This window comes from Cibotium barometz, chromosome 36 (genome assembly GCF_041138505.1).
Source record: "Cibotium barometz isolate CiBa-2024 chromosome 36, ASM4113850v1, whole genome shotgun sequence".
NCBI lineage: Eukaryota > Viridiplantae > Streptophyta > Polypodiopsida > Cyatheales > Cibotiaceae > Cibotium > Cibotium barometz.
This window is the reverse complement of record NC_141081.1, coordinates 5,219,938-5,243,351: the sequence shown is the minus strand read 5'-3', so window position 1 is coordinate 5,243,351 and position 23,414 is coordinate 5,219,938. Positions and strand designations below refer to the sequence as shown.

General features: G+C 46.9%; 1 protein-coding gene and 1 long non-coding RNA gene across 6 annotated transcripts in view; one reads left to right on the top strand and one right to left on the bottom strand.

Annotated features, from left to right (window-relative positions):
• The window catches only part of LOC147617431 (uncharacterized), a 75,909-nt gene that overhangs the window by 14,942 nt on the left and 37,553 nt on the right, over nt 1-23,414 (bottom strand). For 3 of the 5 annotated variants that reach the window (XM_086775685.1, XM_086775686.1, XM_086775683.1), the window contains one exon: nt 22,788-22,922. The exons of 1 other annotated variant lie outside the window; for it this stretch is intronic. In XM_086775685.1, coding sequence (XP_086631811.1) covers nt 22,788-22,922 — 135 coding nt within the window. Of the gene's footprint in view, nt 1-22,761; nt 22,923-23,414 lie in introns of all 5 variants that reach the window. One more of the 5 variants, XM_086775684.1, reaches the window with a different exon arrangement.
• Nucleotides 1-23,414, top strand: part of LOC147617432 (uncharacterized) — a 70,063-nt gene that overhangs the window by 10,691 nt on the left and 35,958 nt on the right. The gene's annotated exons all lie outside the window — the stretch shown is intronic.

Below are 23,414 nucleotides of genomic sequence, written 5' to 3'. Positions count from 1 at the left end.
ATAACTCCATCCTTGGCAGACTCTTTATGCAAGAATCCAAGATGATCCATGATTGGGATACTGGCCATATCTACATTCAGAGAAAAGATCTTAACTTCAAGATTAATCTACACACATGAAAAGTGCACCCCATGAGTGGCAGACCGTTTGCAGAGACTCAGTCACTACTACATGAACTATTGAAGTCCATCTATGCCAGACATGCCATAAAACACTGGAAGATAAAAAGGAGAGTGAGGATTGTGCACCACTCCCAGAGCCGGAAGACTCTAAGAACTGGATGCATATCCTCGTTACACTGGACATCTTGTCTAGAAAAACTGGTACGAGATTTGCCACGGCGGATGGGCAAGAGCTTACATCGTTATATATGCTTAGTTCAGCATATCTGCCCAATATAGCCACGCAAGAGTTGGATCATGTTGTTCGAGCTAAGCCATCAAGGAGTACATGCTCACATAAAACTCACATACCCAAAGGATTCCCTGGGCTAGATCGGTACATTTTCCTAGACAACTCTAAAACCCATTGGATGAAATATGTGGGAGCCACGGAAGCCCATGAGCATTTCAATGGAGTATGGCAAAAAGAGTTTACAAACAACTCTCTTCTGGTCCACACTACTATCCCACAACCGGTTGAACCCACTCAACCAGAACCAGTCCCTAAAAAGCTTTGCCGCTCTGCCCGCAAGGCACATAACAAAAAAGTTAGCACTCGTAGAAAAAGAAGCCAAAAGGATAATTGACGAGGAAAGTGCTAAAGCTTAAGAAACACAGTAAGTGCCCAAGCACTTTAAGACCTTCCAAATGGCTGACCGCTTTGTTCAATATGATTCGGCTCAAATGTCTAATAGTGGGCAACCTAGGACCTCACATGACGGTCTAGCCAAGGTTAAGAAAGTGAACTTGGCAAGCCTGGGTTAAGACCTGAGGCCCGTATTCGTTGCAGAAGACCCTTCAAAGGAAGAAGGCCCGTATTCGTTGCAGAAGACCCTTCAAAGAAAGTAAACTTGGCAAGCCTGGGTTAAGACCTGAGGCCCGTATTCGTTGCAGAAGACCCTTCAAAGGAAGAAGAAGCAGAGCTCATTGCTCTCTTAACTGAATTCAAAGACGGCTTCGCTTGGAAGTAAACGGATATGAAGGATGTATCTCTAGAAGTGGTACAACACACCATTCCCATGGTTGATGGAGCTAGGCCAGTCAAGCAACGAGCTTACCCAATGAGCCCTAAATATTCCAAGATGGTCCGCGGAGAGATTGAAAGACTTATCGACGCCGGATTTATCTATGAAATTGAACATACGAAATGGGTCTCACCGATCATGATAGTGTCCAAGAAAAATGGAAAAGTCAGGGTGTGCATCGACCTCAAAAAGGTCAATGCCGCCACCATAAGGGACCACTATCCTTGTGTTAGAAAGAGTAGCAAGAAAAGAAGCCTACAACTTTCTAGATGGATTCTCAAGATACAACCAGGTGCTTATCGACCCTAAAGACCAGCACAAAACTGCTTTTGCTACTGAATGGGGTACTTAAGCATACAAAGTCATGCCCTTTGGGTTGACCAACGCCCCCAGAACCTTCCAATGCTTAATGTGTACCGTTTACAAGGAATATCTCCAAAAATTTCTAGAAGTCTTCATGGACGACCTTGGTGTCAATTCTTCTTGGAAGGAGCACCTCGCATGTTTGCGTAAGGTGTTAGAGCAATGCAGACTATATCGCATCTTGCTAAACCCTCTGAAATGCCAATTCTAGGTTCGACACGGAGTGATCTTGGGACACACCGTCTCCAGGCAAGGAATATCAACCGACGACAGCAAAGTGCAGCTCATTCTCGATCTGCCGCCACATACCAACTTCAAGCCTCAAGGGCGTCCAGTGCTTCATGGGACATGTCAGCTATTATCGGCGATTCATTTTTATATATGCTGCTATTGCTAGATCCCTTTACGACTCCTTATAGTTTTCGAGTGGACAGAAGAATTCTATAGAGCTTACACTACACTCAAGCACTCCAATCCTTAGATCCCCCAACTGGGATCTCATCTTTCATGTCCATATTGACGCCTCAGCATTTTCTAAAGGGTGCGTGCTAGCTCAACCCGGCGAACACAAGATGGACTTCCCCTTTAGTTTTGCCAGCCGCCAACTCAACGAAGCTAAGAGGAATTACACCACAACTGAGAGAGAAGGATTAGCTATGGTACACACGGTTAAGAAGTTCCCCCATTATCTTTTGGCGACTAAGTTCGTCTTCTTCGTAGACCATCAAGTCCTCTTGTACCTGGTTAATAAGCCCTATATGACAGGAATAATATTAACCCTATATGACAGGAAGAATCACCAAGTGGCTGCTTATCTTGCTAGAGTTCGATTTCACTGTTACATTGAGAAAAGGCTCTCAGCATGTTCTAGTAGACCACATGTCAAGGATTCCCCAACGGTGAACCACCAGTGGGAGTAGACGATGATTTACTAGATGCAACCCTGTTCCAACTTTGCCTAATTCCTAAATGAGGCGAAGAAGTGGCTCACTTTTTAGCCATTGGCTTACTAGTTGATCCTCTCCTCAACAAGGATCGCACCCGTTGCTTAATCAAAAATGCAGCCCCGTACCAACTGATCGCGGGTCAACTTTACAAGCAGGGCAAGGACAAAATCCTAAGACGTCGTGTGCGGGAAGACGAATATGTCTTCCTCCTTGAACAAGGTCACTCTGCCTGTGCTAGCGGGCACTTTGCTGCAGACATCACTGCTTGTAAGGGTTCTCACAGCTGGATTATGGTGCCCCACTTTTAATGGCTCACCCTACTGAGTATGTCAAACGATGTGATGAATGCCAGCATGTATTAATCCCTCGTTTCAAGGATCACATGCCCCTGAACCCCATCGTGTCCTTACAGCCATTTGAAAAATGGGGCATAGACTTCATATGACCCATCAATCCAACAGCCAAATACACTCAAGCCAAATATATAGTCGCCGCCACTACACCAAGTGGGTAGAAGCTCGCGCAACCCGCAAAGCTGATGCTCGATCAATGGCCAAATTTCTCTATGAGTCTGTAATCACATGCTTCGGGTGTCCTCTCGAGCTTGTCAACTCTCAATGAAGTAATCAAATTCCTTTTACAAGAGTTCCTTGTCATCCACAAGAAGTCCTTTCCTTACTATCCTAAGGCGAATGGCCAAGCTGAAAGTACAAACAAAAACCTGTGTGCCATTCTGACCAAAACAGTGGAGGCTAGCCGCAACGACTGGGAATAGAAATTGCCTGCTGCACTTTGGGCTAGAACTTCATATAAGGCAGCAACTAACGCTACCCCCTTCAGTTTAACCTATGGCACTGAAGCAGTCATGCCCATCGAGTTCTTAGTCCCAAGCCTACGTGTCGCAGTGTACGAAAAACTCACCGAAAATGCTTTAAGTTGTGACCCCTGTTCAAACTTGAAATGCTCGATGAAACCCACCTCCTTGCAATCTACAGCATGATTGTCGAAAAGCTAAGGCGTAAACAGTGGTTCGATGACCAGCTCAAGGACAAACAGATGAATGAGGGTGACATGGTCCTCTTATTCAGGACAAAAACACATAAGAAAAAGCTTAAACTCCGTGGGTTAGGACCTTTTCTGGTCTCTGAAATCACACCACAACGCGCTATGCGCATCGAAACCCTTGATGGTGTTGAGATGGCAGGATACTTCAGTGGTAGCAAACTTAAACGCTACTATGGCCCTCTCACTGAGGCCACTTTGAAGGCCATCCATGATAAAAAAACAACGAAAACAAGACCATGAGGATATGAAAAAAACTGCGCAAGAAGAGGCCAAGGCGAGGCAAGTCAAACTGAGGCAAAAGCATGTTATGGTTAACATGGCCCAAGTAATCGACTTAGAAGAAGAAGACTGGGAGGTGAAGCCAGTTCGGTTATGGTTAGGAATGACCACATCAATCAGCTTTGCCCAAAAATTAGCTCTTGTTGATGCAAGAGCTAGTTACAATTTATTGTCCTATGAAACATGGCGTTCCCTTGGGGGACCCACATTGCAAGAAACACCTGCCGTTGTCACCACGGTTGCCTCACCGCATATTAATTGCATTGGCACAATCACACTTTTGTTCCACATTGAAAATAATCCCCTGGAAGGAAAGTTTTATGTGATACATGCAGGTACTACAAGTGAAAAGATCATCCTCGGCAGGGGATGGATGGACCATAACAGATGCAACATCAACTCGGATGCACGGACAGCCATCCTACAATTGGCTTTTTGCCATGTTACCATCCTAATGACAGATGAAGAACCAGTTCCTGTTACTCCCCCATGCATAGTCACAAGGAACGGGAGACGATAACGGGGGACGGGGGACGGCCATAAGTAGGGAACGGGGACGGGGGAGGGAACGACACTCAAAAAATACTTTTTTTAAAAGTTTTTCTACTCTACACTTATTCTACTTTGGAAGTACATCAAAATGAGCACAAATTTACATAAAATGGTAAGCTTTTGAGTCATATTAACACCGGATGGTGGCCGATTGTGGCCAGATAGCATGAGACGATTCTGGAGAAGGTTGACACACTGCCAACCAGGCTACATGCATATGCGGTGAGTTATTATACACCTACTGCATATGGGCTGTAAATTTTGGGTCCGTTGCGGCGCGCAGTTTCACACCAGCCTACTTGGAGGAAGGTGCGGAGGGGGGCGTGAGCCCCTCTCTACAGGGGGTCCGAAGGGCCGTTTACGCTAAAGACTAAACTCCATGCTTGTAGCCTTGTAGCCTTGTTCTTATATAGATATTAGATAGGCAAGAGAGAGACAAGGGCAAGTGAGAGAGAGAGAGAGGCAAGGGCCAAGCCTCAAGGGCCAAGGCCCAAGGCCCCAAGGCTCAAGCCTAAAGGCCAAACCTCAAGGCAAGAGAGAGGCAAGGCCCAAGGCCCAAGCCTCAAAGGCTCAAGGCCTCCCCAAACGGCTAGAAACTGCCCCGCAAACGGCTAGAAACGGGCAAAAGAAACCACAGAATGGCTCCCTGCCGTCCCCCCACGGCCGTCCCCCACAGCCGTCCCTGTTCCTACTGCCATCCCCTTCACCGTCCCTTGTGAGGGACGCCTCCAGGGGGACGTCCGTCCGTCCCCTGCCGTCCCCGTCCCTGCGCCGTCCCGTTTCATCGTCCCGGCGTTCCAAGCCTCCGTCCCCTCCGTCCCCTGTGATGACTATGCCCCCATGCCATGAACTCCCATTCCCACCACCCACGAATACCCCAACACCTCACTCTTATCATTCCGTTCCCTCGAAAAAGAGGCCTCTCAACATGCCATCCGCACCAATGCCTCTCGCACCCACACAACCACCACACACTATGGCGCCGCGCTCTCACATGGCCAAATCACAAGCAGCTGCACATCATACTAACCAATCTAACACTGCTAACCATACTAACCAATCTTCACCGGGTTTGATATTTCACCACTGGGTGCCCAAGCAACTTCTTGCACAACAAGGCTACTATGAGGGGACATCTCCATTGTGGATCCCCAAAAAAGGTCCCACCATGCCCCTCACCAACGGGCATCCAAAGTTTCTCGTCCCTAGAGTAGGCCCCCCATTCACCAACCTCAAGCCTACAAGGTGCAAGATCGACACAAATCTAGGCACTCTGACCTCAACCCAACCCTAAACCCACACACTCAACCCTTCCATGAATCCCAAAATCTCTTCTCCTTGCTCAACATTACTATGAAGGTAATCATACCCTATGGAGCCCCAAACCTCTCCAACCTAAGCTCTTGCCTCATATCACACCTCAGTCACCGACCCTTCAATGGGAACCCAAGGCAACATCTGCAACTCAAATTACTCAAGACAAAGAGAAGCAAAAAGTCTTATGTGACACAGTCGCCCCCGAGCCACTGAAACCGGCCTCTGATAGAAACCAGAGTGCGGTAGACTAGCAGCCACCCGTCCACTTGTAGTCTAGATGTGAAAAACAAAACAGATTGGAGCTAGAGCGCCCAAATCTGAAAACAAAGCGACACCTGTTGGCCCCAAAGCTTGGCGCCCCTTGCGGTATTTCTTTATTCAATTCCAAAAATATGAATGGCTGAGTACAACAAAAATCAGCCAAGAGATTACACCTGTATGTCCAATCTGACGGCCCACAATTCCCTCTTAGCACAGAGGATCTATGCACAACCACTAAGCAGGGTAGCCATGAGCATACATCTGGCATAACTCAAGTGCATGATACAACATCTCAGCTCATACATACATGTACTGTCCAAACTCTGTCTCAACCCTTGTCAATCTGCCATACCCCTCCTCTCACAAGGGGCCAGATAACTCATATCTGCAACAAACATCAAGCAGTAGAAAGAGAGATAGATGAACAGATGAGGAGCTTACCAAAATCAGCTCGTGAAACAGCACTGGAGGAAGCAACGGTACCAATCTGTACTTGCAGGCACTTGTTTCCACAACCCTGCTTCACACGCATGCACGTACTTGTCTGTACCCTCCTCCTTGTGTTCACTTCTATGCTGTCTTTGAATGTACAGATCTGAAAAAAAGCCCTGTACTTGTATGTACTTGACTGTACTTGCTTGTACTTGCTTGTACTTGACGGTACGGGCACTTTCTGCAGAAAACCAGAAGTAGCCGCCTGCTGATTTGCTGCTGGTCGCCTGCGCCGTCTGCAACAGTGTTGCCCAGCACCTGTACTTGCCCCAGAACTGGCCGTACAATGTACCTGCAGAAAGTACAGAACTGTACTTGCAGTCGTACAGCCTGTACAGCCTGAATTCAGCAGTTGCAGCCACCTGTCTCTGTCCCACAGCTCTGCGCAACATCTGTCCACAGCAGTACCTGCTGTCGTACAGCACTGTACGGCTGCTGTATGGCCTGCTCTAGCACACAGGTTTCAGCAACAGCTCCCCTCAGCAGTCGACCAGAGTTTTCTTCAACTTTTCCACGCATGCACACACGCAAGTATGCTCCACGATTTCCAAAAGCTAGAGAGAGGGGGAGAAGAGAGAAGCACTCACTCCAAAAGTGGAGTGGCCTCCTCCCCATAAAAATCCTAGGGCCCCAAACTTAAAAAGTCCCTAGGGGCCACTAAGGCCTTCTTGTCCTCTCCAATTTCATTGTATTGAAACATGCCACAAAGACATGTATAGGCAAGAACCATTGAATTTTTATCCTTCTTGAAATCCTTCCAGGAGACATAGCTTTAAGAATCTCATCTTTGATTTTGGATTTGAAGCTTGTTATGGTATTTGGATCAGGAACTTCCCATTCCAGTGACATTAATGTGGGAATAGGTATGTCATATAATTCTCCATGAACACCTTCTCTTGTGGAACCCTGTATTCTGCAAAATACACAAATAAATCCACTGATTTGTAAAATGAAGGTGGTTTGTCTGCATACATGACATCTGCAATCCCCTTGTGAATTGCTTTGAATGTGCAACTTTAATAAACATTAAAGTTTAATGTTTTAGTTCCCCCCTTCACACCTAGGGATGTCCACACATCTTTAACTCTGTCCGGGCACCCCCCATGTGAATCATTCAATATTCTGACTCTGCAACCACCATGCCCACACTTGTACTGTTCCATTTTCACAGGGCCATGACATACCCCCCTCTTGAAAAATGGCAAGCGTCCTCGATTGCATTCTGGTGATGCATCAAAATATCCAAAGTGAAATATACAATATGGCAAGATCAGCGTCCCAATCTCTCTAAGCCATACACATGTATCAACATTCACTGCAAACCAATGGCATAGTAAGAGTCCAAGTTGTATACCAATGTGAACCATACATATGCACAAAATTCCATGTGACTAGTACACATACATCATAGAAGTCCCATAAACAGATGTACTCTCAGCCTCAGTACCTTCGGGTGAGATAAAAACTGCACCAAGCGACCAGACTCACGTGAAAAGCATTGTGAATCCTCCAGTGATCTGGTAACTTCAAACGATAGGTTACCTCACCAATCTTTTCCAAAACCTGAAAAGGCCCATAATAACGCATGCTCAACTTAGGGAATAAGTGCTCTTTACCCTTCATCTTCTTGAGTCTAGCCTTTTCAAAGCGCAAAAGAACCCAATCACCCAATGCAAACTGTAAATCACGTCTGTGAGTGACGGTCTACGGCTTTCTTTTGCTTCTGCTGAGTTTTCTGGAGGGCCAACTTAACCCTCCGATAAGCTTCATCCAAGCTCTCCACATACTAATCAGCCTCAAATATCTTATCCTTTGTATGCAAAATGGGTGGTACCTTCTTCCCTCCTTCCACAATCTCAAAAGGCGCCTTGCCTGTCGAGGTATGTACAGTGTTGTTATATGCAAACTCCACCAAAGGAAGATACTTTTTCCATTGTTGCTTGTGCTCTGACACATAACACTTAAGAAGATCCAACACTGTAGAGTTAGCCTCTTCTGACTGACCATCTGTCTGTGGATGAAATGACGATGAAAACTTGAGAGTTGTACCCATGTTGTCAAACAATCCTCTCCAGAACAAACTCGTCATCCGTGGATCACGATCACTAATGATAGACGTAGGCAAGCCATGATACTTGAAGATGTTCGCCATGAACAACTTCACCATATGATCCACTTTGATCGTCTTACGCACGGGAATGAAATGAGCCTGCTTACTGAACCTGCATATGATAGTCCAGATGCCATCATTTCCCGTTTGTGTCCGTGGAAGATCAAATACAAAATCCATGGCAATGCTCTCCCAAGGTCTATCCGGAATAGGTAAAGGCTGTAATAACCCTGGTGTCTTCTGACGGTCAAACTTTACCTTCTGACAGACGATGCATTGCCTCACAAAGGCATCAACATCTCTTCTCAAGGTTGGCCAATAAAAGAAAGTCTCCACTGCTTTGACCGTGGCGTCAATATCTCTATGACTTGCTTACTTTCAATCATAACCTTGAGTCGCAATGGCCTAGTAACACACAGTCTGCCATGCATCAATAAAAACCCATCTCTGAGAGTATAGTACTCATGCCGCTGACCCTCAGACATCTGATCATACAACCTTTCAAAGTCCTCATCATGGGCATACTGCTCTTTCATTTCATCAAGCTCATGATGATAAGCAAGTGAAACTGCAGAGACCTGTGGCTTGCGTGACAAAGCGTCTACCACTACATTCTTTTTGCCTTCCACATGCACAATCTGGAAGTGAAACATTGACAAAAAGTTTGCCCAACGCATATGCTTCTCTGAAAGCTTAGTCTGCGTGAAGAAGTAACGCAATGTCTGATGATCTGTCTGTACAGTGAAATCAGCCCCAAGCAAGTAGTGTTTCCATGTAGAAAGAGCGTGAATTACAGCCAGCATCTCTTTCTCATAAACCTGTAAATGCTTCTCAACATCTTGCAATACTCGTAGGCTATGACATGTCCCTCTTGCATGAGAACTGCACCAATGCTACTTCCACATGCATCACACTGGACAACAAAAGCTTTTCGGGGGTCCGGTAACACCAATACTGGGTCCGAAGTAAGCTTTTCTTTGAGCTTTTTGAATGCTGTAATTTCCCGATCAGCCCATCTAAACGGAGTTGCTTTCTTTGTCAAGGCATGAAGAGGCGAAGCAATTTCAGCAAAGTGCCGTATATACCGCCTGTAATAGGAACACAATCCTAGAAAACTGTGTACATCATGCACGGTCCTCAAAGCTGGCCAATTAAGTATTGCTTCCACCTTTGCTGGATCCATACGGACTCCATGCGCAGACACAATATGCCCCAAGAAATGTATCTCCTGCAAAAAGAACTCACTCTTCTTGCCATTAACCACTAACCTATGGTTTCTGAGTTCTGCAAACACAATGGCCAAATGCCTTCTATGCTCTTCCTCAGTTTGTGAATGCACAATCATATCATCAAAGAATGTGCCCACAAACTCTCTATGAGGCCTGAAAATCCTGTCCATCATTCTGTTAAATGTGGCAGGCGCATTCGTTAAACCAAAGGGCATAACCAAGAACTCATACAACCCAAACGTGGTTCGGAATGCTGTCTTATGCACATCCTCGGGTCTAATGCGTATCTGATGATACCCGCTTTTCAAGTCAATACGACTGAAAACTGTGGAGCCCTGTAAGCAGTCCAAGATGTCATCGATCCTCGGTATGGGGAATCGATTCTTGATGGTATTCTTGTTCAGCGCCCTGTAATCAATATACATGCGCCAAGAACCATCCTTCTTCTGCACTAAGAGCACAGGTGAGCAAAAGGGTGATGAGCTAGGCTGTATCAACCCTTTATTCAAAAGCTCCTGCACCTGACTCATAATCTTTTCCTGTTGGGCTGCACTAACACGGTACGGCGGTCTATTCGGTGGAGTACTACCACGAATCAGATCAATGGCATGATCTTCTGGCCTCTCAGGAGGAAGTGCTCCTGGCAATGACTCGGAAAAACAGTCTTGAAACCCACTTAAGAAATCAGTCCTGTCCTTATCTAACATAGACAAATTAGACTTAGACTCATCATCCTGTGCATCCTTTACATAAATCAGGTACGCGGAAAGATGCTTTTTCATTACTGATGAAATCGCCGAAGCGGATACAATAGGAACAGATTCCCCTTTAAGTTTTACATCCAATACATGCTCTTTCCCTCTATGAGTCAGAGTGATTTTCCTATTGTAAGTATCCACCACCGCATGTACCCTGTGGCACCATGGCATCCCCAACAAAACATCACAGCCACAAAGGCATGATGAAGAACTCTTCGCTGTCCACATAACCCTGCAAATGAAGCCGAAGCTTCCCAATGATAGGAGTAACGGGTTCTGCATACCCTGGACAAGCCATATTAGCCTCATGTAACGGCCCCATCTCCTCTGCGCGAATCCCCAGTCGGCCAGCCAAATCTGGTGAAATGAAGTTGGCTCTAGCACCTATGTCAAAGAAGATCAAAGCATTCTGATCTCTCACTTTGCCCCATGCCCTGCACAACTTTGTGGCTTCACCACCTGGCTGTTCCCCCACAAGATCAGGAACTAAGCCTGCAGAAGGCTTTTGTTTCTTTGGCTTGGGCTCTCCTTTATTGTCAGAGTCCTTTTGGGACTTTCTTTTGGGACAATTGAATGACATATGCCCCTCTTCAGTACAGTAAAAACACTTTTGAGCATCTCTCAAAGCCTATCTTTCCTCAGAAGTCCTCTTGGGCATTGGCAACTTCTTATACTTCGTCTCTGAAGACCCTTTAGCATCACGAGAAGCATGCCCAAATTTTTCAGCTTTCTTGCTCAATTTCTTACTGCCTTTAAACCCAGATGAACCACCTGTGAGTAACGCATTAGCTGTCATAGCATTTTCAATCATCTGTGACATGTTCGTTACTCTTGTCTTTATACAATAATCTCGTACCTCTTTAGGCAGCCCACAACAGTACTTCTCTACCTGCTCAGATAATGGCACCGCACGTTAAGAAGTCACTGGGAGTAAAGCTTCCCAAAACTTCTTGTTATAATCCTCCAAACTATCACACTTTGAAGCATCCAATTTGTGCCATGCGGTCATAACATCCACCTCAAATGTAGATGTGAGCCATACAGAAGAGAAAACCTGTTTGAATTGGACCCATGTGGTGGGTGCTATGCCCTGCAAAAGAAGAGTAGACCACCACTGCAAAGCATTGCCCTTGAGAAAAGTGGCAGCTTTCCTCACCTTAGAGGACTCTGTGTAATTCCCACCAAAAAAAGCAGCATCAAACTGCTGTAAAAAGGTAAGTGCTTTAAGTTTATCCTTGGCCCCACTGAATGTGTCAAACTTCACTGCAGCTCCCCCTTGTAATCCTTCGCCTTTCCCATAGGCGTTAGATTATCATATGGAAGTGGTTTCGCAAGATTGCTGCCCCCAACATTCATGCCCATAATCATTGGGTCAACATTTCCCATTCCCATACCAGGCATACCATACATTCCAGCCATGTTTCCAAACATTCCATAATGCATACCTGGCTGCATACCACCAAACATATTGCCTTGCATCCCAGGTTGCATGCCTCCAAACATATTTCCTTGCATACCGGACTGCATACCACCATACATATTCCCTTGCATGCCAGGCTGAAAATTGGCTCCAAAAGGCCCATACATACCCATGCCTCCCTGAGGATAACCCCCAGTCATGGATTGGAACACCGAACCACCACCAAAATAACCTGGATGCATATTTTGTTGAGGAATAGGTGGCTATCCATAGAAGGAACTCTGAGAGTTTGCACCATAAGCATGCTGCATGTTCGGAAACTCGCCAAAAGATGGTTCCTGTGGGATAGCACCACTATGACCCTACGGAAGATTCTTTGAACGAACCTCCTCCTTTTTCTCGGGCTCTGTGCGGGGCTCTATGCGAGATCTCATAAATTCAGCAAATCTCTCACTCTATGTGAGCTGCATAAAAGTATCCATAACACTAGCCAAACGATCTTTGAACCGAGCATCATCATCCTCTTTACCATGCACATCTTCTGGCTGTGTTACATCCTCATAAGGCTCAACATCTGCAGCCTATTCTCCTGCAAAAATATCCTCAGATACATCTCTCTCAGGAGAAGTCTCTTGCTCTTCTTCTTCATGATAGAAGTACTCATCCTCTGTATCAGACATGTTTGCTGAATTTTCAGCGATGGCTTTCTTCAAAGCAACCACGAGCTCACCCCCTTCAGAAAGTTGATGATTGGTCCTGGGGACGGAACCTTGAAACCGGCCTCTGATAGAAACCATAGTGCGGTAGACTAGCAGTCACCCGTCCACTTGTAGTCTAGATGTGAAAAACAAAACAGATTGGAGCTAGAGCGCCCAAATCGGAAAACAAAGCGACACCTGTTGGCCCCAGAGCTTGGCGCCCCTTGCGGTATTTCTTTATTCAATTCCAAAAATATGAATGGCTGAGTACAACAAAAATCAGCCAAGAGATTACACCTGTATGTCCAATCTGACGGCCCACAATTCCCTCTTAGCATAGAGGATCTATGCACACAGATCTGTGTTCCACAATAACACACTGTGCCTCCCTCTGATCAGCCAAGACCACTAAGCAGGGCAGCCATGAGCATACATCTGGCATAACTCAAGTGCATGATACAACATCTCAGCTCATACATACATGTACTGTCCAAACTCTGTCTCAACCCTTGTCAATCTGCCGTACCCCTCCTCTCACAAGGGGCCAGATAACTTATATCTGCAACAGACATCAAGCAGTAGAAAGAGAGATAGATGAACAGATGAGGAGCTTACCAAAATCAGCTCATGAAACAGCACTGGAGGAAGCAACGGTACCAATCTGTACTTGCAGGCACTTGTTTCCACAACCCTGCTTCACACGCATGCATGTACTTGTTTGTACCCTCCTCCTTGTGTTCACTTCTATGCTGTCTTTGAATGTACAGATCTGAAAAACAGCCCTATACTTGTATGTACTTGACTGTACTTGCTTGTACTTGCTTGTACTTGACGGTACGGGCACTTTCTGCAGAAAACCAGAAGTAGCCGCCTGCTGATTTGCTGCTGGTCGCCTGCGCCGTCTGCAACAGTGTTGCCCAGCACCTGTACTTGCCCCAGAACTGGCCGTACAGTGTACCTGCAAAAAGTACAGAACTGTACTTGCAGTCGTACAGCCTGTACAGCCTGAATTCAGCAGTTGCAGCCGCCTGTCTCTGTCCCACAGCTCTGCGCAATCTCTGTCCACAGCAGTACCTGCTGTCGTACAGCACTGTACGGCTGCTGTACGGCCTGCTCCAGCACACAGGTTTCAGCAACAGCTCCCCTCAGCAGTCGACCAGAGTTTTCTTCAGCTTTTCCACGCATGCACACATGCAAGTATGCTCCACGATTTCCAAAAGCTAGAGAGAGGGGGAGGAGAGAGAAGCACTCACTCCAAAAGTGGAGTGGCCTCCTCCCCATAAAAATCCTAGGGCCCCAAACTTAAAAAGTCCCTAGGGACCACTAAGGCCTAGGGGCAACTTTAATAAACATTAAAGTTTAATGTTCTAGTTCCCCCCTTCACACCTAGGGATGTCCACACATCTTTAACTCTGTCCGGGCACCCCCCATGTGAATCATTCAATATTCCGACTCTGCAACCACCATGCCCACACTTGTACTGTTCCATTTTCACAGGGCCATGACAGCCACCGCTGACAAACTTCATTACAAATATACCTTCAACGTCAACAATTCCTCTGCCTATCATTTAGAGCGTCGAAAGGACCACAAAACTCCCTTCAACTCCCACAGCCCCACCTACTTCCTTACCACTCACATCAGAATCTCTTCAGGAAGTGCTACCCCCCACTTCGCCATTACCTAATTGGCATAAACTCCTTTCTTTGGCAAGCTGGGCACGCGGTCAGTACAAAACCCGCAATGGGCTACTGGCAGCATAGCCTCCATGTACAAAACCTGTGACAAGGTACACAAACACAAAAAAAAAAAAAAGAATCAAAGTGCCACGGTCGTTCCTTCCTCAAAAACAAAGCCCGCGGCCGTTCCGACTTTCACACGGCCATTCCCTTCTCAAGAGTCACTTGCCATGGACGTTCCCAGTCTGGAACGGCCATTCCCTCTCCCGCACACTGCCACGGCCGTGTCAACTCTCTATTCAAAAGCCCCCGGCTGTTCCAACTAGTCCCGTGAGCTCGCGGCCATTCGATCATCTTGGCATGCCCGCTCACTTGTAGCCTGACTTGCCACACCCATACGCTTACAGTCGCACGCTCGTTCCTTGAACTTGCCACGGCCGTGTCTTCTTCACAGAGCTATAAATATGGGCCCCCTCCTCCCATTTTCTCACTTTTCACTCTCAACCTAGCCAAACTCTTGCAACAAACCCTTACCCTCACACCCAGCCTTCAAGATGTTTGAAGCTTCAGATTCTTCCTCGGAGGTACTCCGCCATACTTCCCTAAGGTCTCTTTCCACCATACTTCCCTAAGGCGAAAGAGACCTACCAGTGGACGCTTCGAGGAGTACGCGAAGCACCCAACCCAGCTCTCCCATCTAGGTGAAGCACTGATGAAGCAGGTGAATGGACACAGTGTCCATTCCCTGATGAAGAACCATCGTAAAGTTGAGCACAAGCTCCTTTACTACACAAGGCCGTGCTATAGAGCTGTTGCCACTGACCCAATTGTGGTGGTCCATAAGTTGGAGCTGCTCAAATTAGGCCGACTACCTACACTGGAGCCTTGGGGGCCAGACTTGTACAACACATTACATTTCACAGAGACCTATGATGCAAATCAGCACACAAGTATCATTTTGGATATTGAGGGGCAACGCCATCCAGTCCAGCTTAGCATAGGACTTGTGCAAGAGGCACTAGCACTACCACAAGTGGAACAGCCATATGTCCGCCTTGTCAACGCCCTTAAGCTCACTCGTGGTCTGTACAGGGAAAATGCCAACAAGGATGGCATAGAGTGGGGCAGCATTGCCTAGGAAAACTTTGTAATGCCAGCACGCGCCCTACAGTTTCTCCTCACGACAAGGTGGACGGACAGATTTAGCAAGTGTAGTCTGACAACCTTGGCTCGTGTACACAAGGGCCAAAAGGTAAATTGGGCCGACTATCTCTTCCGGGAGCTGCATGCCGTCTACTCCAACCCCCAAGGCAAGTTGGTGGTCGCCACTTTACTTACCAGGGTTCTGTATTACGCAATGGGATGGGAAGAGCTGCCACCAGCCATACTGTTAGCGGACCTGATGCCACAGTTGCTTCTTTATACCATCCATCCACCTCTCCCAGTTCCCCACCAACCAAGAGGCCCCACCATGAACCCGCACCTACAGAACAAGCACAGCTACCCCCACCATGAACCCGCACCTACAGAACAAGCACAGCTACCCCCACACAGGAAGAGACTGCTACCGTTGCAGCTGCAGAAGCCGCCAAGAAGGCCGTAGAAGAGGAAGAGGATCGCTAGCGGCAAGAATTCCTTCATAGAAGTCTTTATGAGACCCCACCTCCCGACAAGTTCACAAACATGCCACCTCATGATCAGGTCGGGCCCTCATCCCCCACTGACACCCAAAATACCATCAACACTCTCCATTGGGCCCGCACAAGCAAGTTCAGCTCTAGCTAAAATTACGCAGAAAGGTCCTTCGATGACTATAAGGTGTTTGTGGGTTGTCGCGGCCGCTGCATGGGCTTGGTTAACCTATTGCTGGAGCTTCATAATCCTAGAAATGGCCGTGCCCAGCTGCTCTGTCTGTTGATCAAATTTTTTCTGTAGCTCTATGAACTGGACGTTTGTCTGGTATAACTCCTCAGACACTAGTGTCTCCTGGGCTTTGGCTAATAACATTTCTCTCTGTTTAATTTGTGCCACTTCCTGCTGTCGGGAGATGCAGTCTGTCATTTGTTGGATGAGCTCTTCGGCCATATTAGCAAAACCCTAGGCGAAATTGGGCACGTCTTCTCGCGCCGCATGGATTGCATCATCAGGAGGCCATGAGCTGAGCCCAAACAGCAGAGGAAGCTCTCGCCCGCACCCCCGCAGATTTTGCAAGGCACCAAAACTTAACAGAGGCCACCCTTCATCACTTACACGAGTAGCTCAGAGAGACAGAGGCCCAGGCCGCCCAGCTGCCAACCACCTAATCAGCCCCTTCATCTAGCTCGGTCGATCATAAGGTGGACGCACTTATGGAGACCGCAACTAAGCTCCCTATTTTGGCATTCCCCCCTCAAACCCCTGGTCAGCTCCTCGACTTGCAGTATTGAGCCATCCACCTCAACCTCCTCCGACACGATATTTATATAGAGTCGTCCCTCCCCTACCAACAGTTTACTTATGCTCTCTCCGAGATCCCCCTTGATAGCTTAAGCCTCATCTCCCATTTTTTCTTCTAGGGGTTGATCACCTTCCAGCACTCTCATGACTTCTTTGAACTCCCCTTCTACCCCCTACAAGCCACCCTAACTGCCTAGAGCCTATAACTTCGATATGGTTTCCCTGCCTCCGCCCCATCTGACCTCATTGAGTTATCCTTACCAGATGGTGTCTACCCCTACTCTTATCTCCCCCTTCTCTCGAGCCAGGCGCTGCAACACCTACTCCATCATCTCCCTCCTCAACGATCCTCTACCACCCTACTCAGCACCCGACCTCTTCATTCTCTACCACCGTTGCTTCACCCAAATCGAGGTCATGGAGGCCACTGGCATATGCCAGTTCGATGACATGCACATCCCTTTTCCATGGAATTTCAGCCAAGCCGGGACTACCCTTGGAGTTACTTTCTTCTACGCCCACAGTCCTCGCGATGCCGCTGTAGAGCTGGCCCTGCCCCCGACAACAACCATGATGGCACAAATGGGCAGGGTAGCTTGCCACCTCTGAACCCACAAGCCTCTTCACCACCACCCTTCTCCACCATCAGGACCCTCATCTGCATCTCCTCACACACAACCCCCACCTCCACACTTCCACTTTTTGGTGCCCCAACTTCTCCCCCCCTTTCACTTTCCCACTCCACCCCCCACACACCCCTCACCACCTTCACTATCCCTTAACTTAGGATTGCACACAGCATTCAGGGATATCCCCTCCATCTCTGCTAGATCCCCACCGTTCCTCGACGCGAGCCTCACCACCCGACCTCCGTCATCGACACCCCCTTCACCCTCATCACCGGCTCTGCCACCCACCAATCCACCACTCGAAGAAGGGGAGATCCCGCCACCACCACCATCTGAGCGCGAGGAAATCGACCTTCCGCCAAACCCCTTGAATTGGCACAATCCCCTGGATCGCACGAAGTTCAAATAGGTCATCGCCATCCTGCTCCAGCATCAACCCATCACCCAGATCACCAACCGCCTTGACCTCCATGTCCTCCGTGCGTACCTTGATGCCAAGCACACGACATGGAGGCGAGATCACCCACCCCGAACCTGCGGTGGCTACCACACTGGCCACCCGCCACTGCTCGTCCCATCACCTTCGATCTCATGGGAGAGCAGCTGGCCCGACGACGGCCCTTCCTTAGCAAGCCCTTTATTTGGGAGGTTTATTGCAATGCGCTCCGCGCATTGAGGATCATATCCCAGATTACCTCCCCATCCGCAGACGGTGGGCCTGGAAAACCTTCCACGACGCTGAATAGAAAAAGAACCCAAAGTTGCAATTCAACTTCCCTTGGTTCGCGCCCTCCTCACCACAGAACCCATGTACAGAAGAAACCATGGTCAAGTGCTTCAACGATTTCATCCGCCGCTGTTACGACCAAGTCTCGGACCCAGCAATGATTGCAACCATCCGCTTCTTCAATCTTATCATCACTTTGCTGGATTCCTTCCTGACATGGGACCACTACTTCGAGGGAACCCAAGGCCTCGCCTTTGACATCAACAAAGGGCCCACACTCAAGCAGTTGTTCAGCTACTACGAACGTATCATGTGGATGCCTGCTTGGTGGCTCTGGAGACGACGTTCTGGACAAGCTACCCCATCTTCCATCGAGCCCCTCCGCTCCTACCTCGAGATGGGACTCCCGCACATACTCTATCTACTACAGATAGTTTTTTTCAACCAATTTCGAGGACGGACCTGCAATCGGGAGGGGGGTATGTCAACCACTCTAGAGCATGGGCCAGCCCATACGGCTCCCCACATTGGGGGATGCCTTGTGTATGGTGTTCAAACTTCACACACCATACACTCCCTAAAGAGCATGTCAACCAGCATAGACACCATGGACACTCAATCAACCAGCATAAATCAGCATCCAACAATAGTCGGCCAGCATCAAATCTAATGCGCATACACTTTGTGTAGCACTTAATGCTAATTTTCACAAGTCGTGGGCATTTTAGAATTGGACAACAGCCCTTTTTCAGCACAGACCAGCACCAAATAATCATATCTTGGAGCATACAAACAGCCTCAAGCAGTGTGTGCTTCAGTCCAAGGCAGCATAGAAGATCCTCTCATCTTCAGCTAGCATTTGTGCATACCCTCATCAATTCTGCATTTGCATAAGTGGCTTCATAGAGTCTTCTAAAATGCGTTTGGTTCAGCCTGTATTCGGTCTTCCTTATCCTTGCATTGGGCAGTCCTCAGTCATCATTCATTATCATTGTACAAAGTTCTCCAAAGAAATACAAGCAAATACTCCTGCTTGCAGGGGGGGCCCTTCAGTGGTGCGTAATTGGGACCCAATCTGGTGTCGACACTCATCTTCTCTCTCTCTACTCCTCTCTCTTAAAGTAAAGTGGATTGCATAAACTCACAGGTTTAAAGAAGGCTTTGTTGCGCCTTACGAAAGTCAAACAAACTATTGCATGCTACATTGGTATCAAAGCTGCAAGTTGTGACCCAACATAGCTACCCAAAAGTGACAGCATCCTGTGGATGATAAAACTGCAGCCAAGAAAAACCACCTAGGCCTCCACATAGTTAAGGAGAAACTTCTTTAGAAAGCTACAAAGAAGATACTACCAGAGAAATGCTTCAGCAATTCGGTGAAGCTTTCGTCAAAGCAATCTTGGAACAAAATAGATTGCTTAGGCAACAAATTGAGGCTCAAGAAGAAGCAGAAAAAGGCAAATAAAAAAAAGCTAAAGAGGAGGCTGAAAAAGCCAAGGAGTTGAAAAGCCAAAAGAACTTTCAGAACTTGAAAGATTATTCCTCATCATGAAGCAACAAAGACAAAAAGAAGTGAAAAAGGCTGAGGAACAAAGGCCGAAGAAACCCAGCATGATGATGAACAAAGAGCCGAGGACGCTAAACACAAGGCTGAAGAAGACCAGTGACGAGCAAACCAGGCAGCCCGAGAACACCAACAAAGGCTTGAACGAGACGTTATGCAACTCCAAAACCAACAGTTCATAGCATCTATGCAAACAAATATGCTATCAATTCTCCCTACTTTGCATAGGTGGCTTCATAGTGTCTTCTACATTGCTATTGGTTCAACATATGGTTCAGCCTGCGTTGAGTCTTGCTCGTCCTTGCGTTGGGCAAACCTCATCATTCATTATCATTGTACAAAGTTCTCCACTAGGTATGATTGCGTATATATAATGTATATATGTATGTGAACATATATATGTGTATCTGTATTTAGGCATATATGTGTGTGTATGTAAATATATATGGAAAGACGTAGTAGATGTATGTGTATATGTATATATGTTATATATAATTATATGTGTGCCAATTCCTAAAGTATGGATGTATGTGTGTATGTATATGCAAAGAGATTTTGTTGGCATGTATAAACATAAGAGAGAGAGAGAGATTTTGTGTGCATGTATAAACATAAGAGAGAGAGAGAGATGTCCATGACTCTATCCTCTCATGTCCGGAGGATGGGGGATGGGTTGTGTCCTTAGCTCAGCTCATCAGCAGAGACGGGTCTCGCCACTGGTCTATATATATCTAAATGGGCTTGCACACCTACATGCCATGTGTCTTCATTTTTAGGCATCTCTTACTGAGGCTAAAGCTACCTGGCTAGAAATAAAATAGAGAGATGTTGTCCATAGCTACTTGGCTAGAAACAAAATAAAATAGAGAGATGTTGTCCATAGCTACTTGGCTAGAGATGTTGTCCATAGCTACCTGGCTAGAAACAAAATAAAATAGAGAGATGTTGTCCATAGCTACTTGGCTAGAGATGTTGTCCATAGCTACCTGGCTAGAAATAAAATAGAGAGATGTTCATAGCTACTTGGCTACTAGAAACAAAATAAAGAGACGTTGTCCATTAATGAGTCCATAGGCGCGCCGTTCCCATTTGAAAATCAACTACCTAAAATCCATATCACGCAGTCTTCCTCGTTCTTGCGTTGGGCAGTCCACAATCATCCTTCATTATCATTGTACAAAGTTCTCCAAAGAAATACAAGCAAATATTCCTGCTTGCAAGGGGGAGCGGGGTGGGCACTTTAGTGGTTAATTGGGACCCCATCTAGTGTCAACTATCATCTTCTCTCTCTCTCTACTCTTCTCTCTTAAAATAAACTGGATTGCATAAACCACAAATTTAAAGAAGGATTTGTTGCACGTTTATGACAATCAACCTATTGCATGCTCACTATATTAGAAGGCTCTCACTTTGTATGGTTGACACAAGCTATTGGAATACATTATTGTTGAGTGTGCTTATTGGTGTCCACCTATCTTAATCATGGATTACCTTAATTATTTTGAGCCTCCCTAATCTAATATATGTGCAACACTCTACCAAGCCTATCCCTAGCACCTTAGATTTTCAACATCCCGGATGCAACAAGACCCCTAAGAGTGACTTTGGAGAGTCTCCAATGTTCGTCGAAAGCCCTAGCATCCCCTTCTTCCGATGCTCGTCCAGACTGGGCTACCACATTTTGGCAGCAGGAGATCGACAGCATCCCTACATCCACCAATCACTCATGGGCAAAGGATCTCTCTCCCGTGTTTCTCATGGACTTTGGCACCGGTGTTGGAAGAGCTTCCGCCCTAGGAAGATCACGCTCTTCCTTTGGTTGTGCTCATGCATAGGAGCCTCACAGTGGGTACATGGTTAGCCATTGCAGGTCCACCAACTACCTCTGTCCAATTCTAGGAGAAACATCGCCATTGCTTTTGGTATTTCCCAAAGGCACAACAAGGCTGGTGATGGATTCTTTGCATGTTCACCTCCGAGACCAACACACTCTAATACATCACACGGGGTCCAATCGCTCGGTCCACAGAGTTTCGAAGGTGGGTATGGCCTTACTCTACAAGGAGGAGGATGCAGGCATCGCACTCCAACTCACTCACTTTCAGATAATGGCCATGCTTACCTTTTCCATCGCGGTACCTCCTTGGACCCCGGTGGAGACTTAGGTGAGCCAAAGATGGAAGCTCATCAGAAGCACCGCCACCTCGCACATTTGGCAGGCCAGATGTGCCAGACTACCGATGGTTCTGTCACCCCTCCTACAGAGGCTATCCACTCTTTTTGGAGGGACATCATTCACACCCACTAGAGACGTTGGGAGCGCTTAGTTGGCAATTCGGATCAGATACACCAACGCCAAGCTGCCTTCTTGCACACCTGGAGACTAGGCTCCACCATCACTCAAGGGGACTCTCCACTCTTTTGGCAATACTCTTCTCCCAAAAAAAAAAAGTTATCAGTCAGTCGAGATTGGAAGGGTTAGGCTGTATAAAATGCTATTACACTGAACAATGGTGAAAAGGATGATTTCAATTAACTTGAAAGATTCTCAATGACTAGCCACCACAAGAAGGGCCAAAACAGGCCAGGGGGGGACAGAGAAGAGCAATGAATGGCAGCGGGCATGGAAAGCAGGCAGCATCCAAAGGAAAGGGAAATCTCAAATTCAAGGCACCCAGCAAGACAGGCAGTTCTTCAAACAGGCAGTCGAGTGCAGAACAGCAGCACTACAACGGGCAATGGTGGGCAGTGAAGGCAGGAAAGTGGGCAGTGAGAGCAGTAACAGGGTCAGCCACAGGCAGAAATTACAGGAGAAAATGGGCAGCTGCATAACAAAGGGAAGCGTGGGCATCAATTGGGCAGAACCAGGCAGCAACCTGAGTAAAACAGGGGTAGCTTGAGCAGCCATTCCAGTTAGGACAGCACTGAAGCAAATAAATATGCCAGCTCAGGCAAAACTGAGAACCATGATTAGAGTTGGGGCAGAGTGGGCTGAAAAAAAAAACGGGCACGTGTGTACAGGACGAGCATATGAAAGAAGAAATCATACATTTGAAGAGTTCCAATTTGAGCTACCTTTTTCCTCCATCTTTCCACTTCTTTCTGAAGCCGCTGAGCTACTTCTTTAAGCCGCATGTATTCTATTGCATGAGGTGGAGAAGGACCATCTGACTCTTGGGTGCCAATGTCAAGTAGCTCCTTCAACTTTTTCTACATAATGAATGCAAAGTTTAAAAACTTGGTTTTTAAGCTCGGTCATTTGCAGCAGTTTATATTTTTAAGGAACAATCAAAGACCAAAATACACATTATCTACCAATTCCATCATGCAGACATGTGTAGGGAAAAATCTACAACATAGACAATAAGAGAGATAATAACATCATACAAACCTTGTAGAAGAATTCATTAGGGTGTTCATATAGTAATTTCCGGGCGCACCGGCTAGTTCAAGTGTGTAAAATATCCATGGTTGAGCAACCCTGACGCCCCGGCATCCCCGTGTCTACAAAGAATGGTGACCAAGGATGGCCAAATGGCATAGAGACAGCTTAGATAGATTTGGCACACTACCAAATAGGCTACATGCTTGTGTGGACTATTATCTCCAGAACAGTCCACACATGGGGTTCATAGACTTTACTCTTGGACATATCGTGCTGAGGTTGTGGGCCCAAAGGACCCCCAAATGGTTCCACATGGG